This window comes from Otolemur garnettii, unplaced genomic scaffold (assembly GCF_000181295.1).
Source record: "Otolemur garnettii isolate 467f Iridium unplaced genomic scaffold, OtoGar3 scaffold00020, whole genome shotgun sequence".
Taxonomy (NCBI): Eukaryota; Metazoa; Chordata; class Mammalia; order Primates; family Galagidae; genus Otolemur; species Otolemur garnettii.
In genome coordinates this window covers 1,142,137-1,147,902 of record NW_003852415.1, presented here as the reverse complement: position 1 = coordinate 1,147,902, position 5,766 = coordinate 1,142,137, and the positions used below count along the sequence as shown (strand labels likewise).

The window sequence follows — 5,766 nt, the reverse complement described above, 5'->3', positions numbered from 1 at the left end:
TCTGTTCCCTTCCCTCCCACTGACCGCTCACCCACGCATGTGTGCCATGTCTGTTGCAGCGGACAAGGCCATCTCCATGCTGCAGGGGCTGTGCTATCGGTCCCTGGGGCCTGGCACCTGTGCCCTGCCGTTGGCCCAGCGGATCACCAAGCAGATTTGCTGCTGCAGCCGTGTGGGCAAAGCATGGGGCAGCAAGTGTGAGAAATGCCCCCTGCCTGGCACAGGTAACCCTCTGCCTGGCACAGGTAACCCTCTGCCTCTATCCCAGCTCTGACCACTAAGGGGCCTCCTCAGAACCAGTGGCCATATTCCCTGGCCTGGGTAGACCTCCCTGAAGCCAGAAAACTCTTGGTCTTCCTTCCCCGTTCATGTGCTTATCCCAATCTGGGGCTCCCTCCCTCCCTGCTGCCACAGTTGTCTCCCAAGGGGAGGGAGAGGAGGCCCTGGCTTCCGGCAGGAGTTGCTCTCTCAGAGTGTCCTCTTGCTGTCGGCTTTGCAGAGGCCTTCAAGGAGATCTGCCCTGCTGGCCATGGCTACACCTACTCGAGCTCAGACATCCGCCTGTCCATGAGGAAAGCTGAGGAGGAGGAGCTGGCCAGACCCTTGAAGGAGCAAGGGCAAAAGACCAGTGGGACGCTGCCTAGGCCAGCAGAGAGACAGCCACTCCGGGCAGCCACGGACACCTGGCTTGAGGCTGGGACCACCCCTGATGAGGGTATCCTAGCTGGGGAGATGCATGAGGGATTCTCTTTCCCCCTAAACTTATAGCACCTTAAAGAGGCACAAGCATTTATCCTGGGTCCCTGAGAGTCCCATCTCTGGATCATAAGGAAAGGGAGATCAGAGCAGCAGCACTCAGCCCTGGGAATCTTCTGTCATGACCTGGCATGGAAGGAAGGCCTAACTCACCTCCTCTCCCACTTGGGGTCAAGATGGGAGCTGCTTGTAGAGGAGGGAGAGGGCAGCAGCAGTGTCCACCCTGCTGATTGGGCCTTTCCATGCTTTGTCCCGGACCACGCAGTTACTGGGACTAGTGCTCTCTGTAGGCCTGAAGAGCTGGCAGGTGGACCTGGGGAGGCTGTATTCTTTAGATCTTAGGCATGGCTCCCCTGCGTGGACCAAGGAGGCCCAGGGCTAGAGAGAGACTGTAGCAGAGACTGAGGCTCTCCGGAAAGGTGCCTTGGAAAACTGTGGCAAAGTCATGACCAGGTAATACTGAGTGCAGGAGCCCCCTGGCATATTAGAGCCAGGAGAACTATGTGATTTCTAAAATTGCTCCAGGAATCTGGAATAGACAGGAAGTGAGGATAGATCTCCAGTTTCATGTGCATTGGACACTGGCCAAGCCAGAAGCATCTTCAACCCTTCCTGGAACTATTCTCATGGCCCAACCCTGGGCAAGAGTCTGAGGGACCAACCCAGTGTGGCTGGGAGGCATTGGGGGAGGTTGGCTGCAGGGTCAACTGGGGAACTAGCCTAAGAGAAGGGGGACTCCAGTCACTGCAGGCCTTAAATGAAAGCAGGGGCTTCTTCTCAGGTCCTCCAGACTGGGATTCTGGGATGATCCTGTAGTGGCCAGTCCCCACCAGGATGGGGGCAGGGGCGGGCACAGAGGCAGGTAGGAACGGTCATGCTCTCACTGCTGCTGACCCTGCTGGGGACACAGTAAGGGTGCAATAGAGGAGAGAAGGCAGCCAGACCCTTCTCCTGGAGCTCACCCTCTCACCTTTCCCTTCCCAGGTGACTCTCAGGCTGGACAGGTAAGTGAGCCTTCCCATTAGGGAGGTGGGTGGCACAGAGTGAGAACTGGTAGCCACCGAGACCTCAGATCAGTGTCCCATGGTGGGGAAAAGGAGAAAGATGGAGAATCTGTCAGGTTGTACATGGAGAGACGACAAAGTGGGAGGGTAGATCCAAAGACTGACTTTCACCCTGAAGGAAGTGATGCAAACAACCGTTTCTAGGGCAGCTTCTGTGCAAGCCGTCTCCTGTTTGGGTTGGGCCCTTTCAGAAAGGAACTAGGAACACATTCCTGTCTTGCTGGTCCTGGCTGCCAGTCAAGCCGTAAGCACTGGAGGTGAGGCAGAGGGTTAGTTCCGGTTCATTCTGGATCTGGCACTTTCTGATTCAGTTTAGCTGAAACCTCGAGGTCCCTCTGTGAGTGGTGTGCGGGGAAGCAGAGGCAGAGCTGTGACTAACCTCAGACCACTTTGCTGAGAAAGGCTCATCCAGCTCCCTTCACTGTGCCCCAAATTCCCCTGTGAAGAATTGGGTGTCCCAGAAAAACATTTCAGAAGCGTGCATCTTCTTTTCACCAGCCTGCTAGTTCCTACCCTGCCCCCTGCCCCTCCTATCCCAGTTATGACTGTCTCCAAATGCCATTTCCCCAGTGGGCTTATTCTCTCTCTGGAGCACTCAGTGCTTCCTCCCAGGCCAAAATGCTAAACCCTTGTCTTTACAGACCCGCCAAACCCAGGGCCTCTCTCCTCTTTACTACCTCCATCCACATGCTATGTTGAGGGACACCAGGTACAGCATGGGTACCGGCTTTGCCACACTGGCCCTATGGCCCTGGCACTCTAATCAACTTCTGGAGCTTTGGCTACTCTGTCTGAGCCATGGGATTGCATCATTGATACCATAAGTGCTGATTTTCTACCATATGCCTAGCCCTGAGCTGGCATAGTGCATGCAGGGGCTTATTTAATCATTTTAGCCTACTATTGTGAGCTAACTGAGAAGGTTAATTAAGACAGTAGATACAAATGCCAGGCATAGAGTAAGGACTCACCAATACTTGGAAATGAATGAAAAAGCCAATGAGTGAGTTGGACAGGAAGCCCAGAGGTGGGGGTGAGTGTGGTTGAAGGAAATACATCATGGGGGTGACAGAGGAGCCAACAGAGACCTCCTGTTTCTGTGCAGGTCACCCCCAGTGTCACCCGTGTACCTGCCTGGGTCCCAGGTGAGTCCCTCCTCCTAGCAGCTCCCAGGGAAAAGAAGAGGGAGGGAGAATGGCCTGAATCCAGTCGTGGTGTTGCTACACATGAGCTGGCCCATGGGCTCAAATCAGAGGAGGTCATGAACAGTATGGCACATGAGCACTAACAAAGAGTTTCCTAGCCACAGAAGTCTTTCTGAATTTTGTGGTACCCCTGACCACATAAAACAGACCAAAGGGGAAGCACTTGCTGAAACTTTCAAGAGACTAGGAAGCACTGGGGGTGACCCAGCCTAGGCTCCACCCCTTGTTCTTGGGAGTCTGAACAGCAGAGGGACAGAAGGGTCACCTCTTCCCCTCTCCCCTCCACAGGGGATGCCGAGGGAAGACCAACGCCACCACTACCTGAACAGGGAACTCCAGGGATCCAGGAAGAAGAGCGAGTGACCCCTTCTACCAATGTGCTGATGACTCTGGGCCCTCCAGGTAGCTGTAGCCAGCCCTTTGGGGCTCTCTGAACTCTACCCTGTGAGGTGTGGCTGCCCAGCCCTGACTCCAGGGCGGGGCATGAGTGACATCCCTCCCCACCTCTTCAACCAGATGCACAGTCTCCAGGTCTGCGGCCCTAGTCTCCTATTATGAAGAGCACCAGGTCCCCCTAGTGAAAACAGGAACCCTGTCTGGAGCACTGCTCAAGCCCGTGTATGGGGAAGAGAAGAAAGCTATGAGGAGGGTCTTACTCAGAGGTCTTGGGGAAGCCAGGGATCTTCCAGGCCAACATGCAAAAGGGAAGGGGGGCTCTGTCCAGGATGGGGAGCACGTGGAATGAGAGCCTCAGAGGCTGGCCCTTCCAGGCTGTTTACCCTGAGTCAGCGGAGTACTCTGGCAGCAGGCAGCCTGCTGCCCACGGGAAGGGCTGACTTTCGGGAAGGAACACGGTTCTATTTCTCAAGGTTGTTTAACTGAGCCTGCATTCCTCTCTCCCTCTGGTCAGCTGCAGTGATGGGGCGGAGGGAGCAGGCATGGGGGAGATCCCTGGCACATCCACCTGGCTCTGGAATGTACCCTCCTTAAAGGCTTATTGTCTGGGGACTCTGTTCAAGGGAAGCAAGGCTGGTGCTGTTGCTGTCGCTGCCTGTGCACATGTGTGCCCTCTCTGGGAGCTCACTGCTCTCTTACCCTCACCACTGAGATCTGGAGATCCAAGTCACCTTGAGTGGGAAGGGTGTGGGCGAGAGGTGCTGACACAAACTTGGAGCCAGGCCAGGGCAGAGTGTGACCTTGCAAACAGGCCCATGTGCACCTTCAGGTCAGTCCAATCTAGTACATGCTCTTAGCCCCACTGCGCTACCAGCTGCTCTTCCCACCCTCTTCCTTTGGGTCTTCAGTGTCCTCTGAGCTGCAGGGAGTCCTGGTATGTGGGCTTCAGGCTAAGACCTCAGGGCAGACACAGAGGCTGAAAGCATTTTTCTTTTATTCTTTCATTCAACAGGTTCTAAGTGTCAGGTAATTTTCTAGCATTAGGGGTACAGTTCAAAAAGCTAGAGTCTCTGTTGTCTAATGGCCTCAGCTGAGTTCTGGTCAGCCTGCCTCCAAACTGTTTCTCACTTTTCACCCTTACCACCACCTAAGTCAGACCTTCATTACATTATTTCAACAGGTTCTGGGCCCCCTTTGCCCCCCATATGGTTTATCTGCTGTCTTGGTGCCTGGGTGGCCTTCCTAAGATGGCTCCAGTCTACCCCCAGCGCCTGACAGGCCAGTCTCTATGTGGAATTTAAGGCCCTGCTCAGTAGGCTCCAGCCCTACCCCTCATTTTCCCAGGGTGGTTTTCCCTTGCATCCTAATCACCAGCTCTTCTGTCTGTCCCAGGGAACAGGGCAGGAGTTGCAGGCAGGGGGCACTGGGCACAGGGTGGGTGCCAGGTCTGTGTTCAGAGTGAGGCCTGGCTGGAGTCTCAGGAGGGAGGCTGTGTACTGCATATTCCGTTCCTAGAGCCTACTGGATCTTGGTTGGGGGGTGTACTCCTGTGAGCCCCGTTCTGGGCGGGACTCAGGGCTCCCAGTGGACATCTGTGAAGTCTCTTCTTGAAGCCATGTTGTCCATAGATAAAGGAAGGCCTGGCTAAATCTGACCTCCTGAGACCCCTGTACCCTGGAGTCCACACTCCCTACCTCACTCACCTGCATTTGTCTACCCCCACCCAGCATGACTCTGCTTTGCTCTGTCTCCTATAGGCATTGATAGATGTGCTGCTGAAGCCGCCAACATCTGTGGCCCTGGAACCTGCGTGAACCTTCCAGACGGATACAGATGTGTCTGCAGCCCTGGCTACCAGCTGCACCCCAGCCAGAACTACTGCATAGGTTTTAATGTGGGCGTCCTGGGCTTACTTGGTGGCTGGGGCAGATGCAGGCAGGAGCTGGGGAACTGAGTCAAGGGTCCCAGACAGTACAAGATTCAAGTAGTCCTGGGTGGTTGGTAAGTTTAAGAGGAGCATGACTGGGCAGTGCCTGTGGCTCAAAGGAGTAGGGTGCTGGCCCCATATGCCGGAGATGGCGGGTTCAAACCCAGCTCTGGCCAAAAACTGCAAAAAGAAGAAGAAGAAGAAGAAGGAGGAGGAGGAGGAAGAGGAGGAGGAAGAGGAGGAGGAGGAAGAAGAGGAAGAGGAGGAGGAGGAGGAGGAGGAAGAGGAAGAAGAAGACGACTCAGAGAGCCTGTGGCTCAAGCAGCTAAGGCCCAAGCCACATACACCTAAGGGGGCAGGTTCAAATCCAGCCCGGACCCGCCAAACAACAATGACAGCTGCAACCAAAAAATAGCCG

At 55.1% G+C, this 5,766-nt stretch overlaps 1 protein-coding gene across 1 annotated transcript in view; it reads left to right on the top strand.

The window, feature by feature from the left end:
- LTBP2 (latent transforming growth factor beta binding protein 2) overlaps positions 1-5,766 on the top strand; it is a 101,014-nt gene that overhangs the window by 73,176 nt on the left and 22,072 nt on the right. The window contains exons 13-18 of the mRNA XM_023511488.1: positions 60-224; positions 500-715; positions 1,741-1,760; positions 2,926-2,965; positions 3,314-3,427; positions 5,179-5,307. Coding sequence (XP_023367256.1) covers positions 60-224; positions 500-715; positions 1,741-1,760; positions 2,926-2,965; positions 3,314-3,427; positions 5,179-5,307 — 684 coding nt within the window. The remainder of the gene's footprint in view (positions 1-59; positions 225-499; positions 716-1,740; positions 1,761-2,925; positions 2,966-3,313; positions 3,428-5,178; positions 5,308-5,766) is intronic.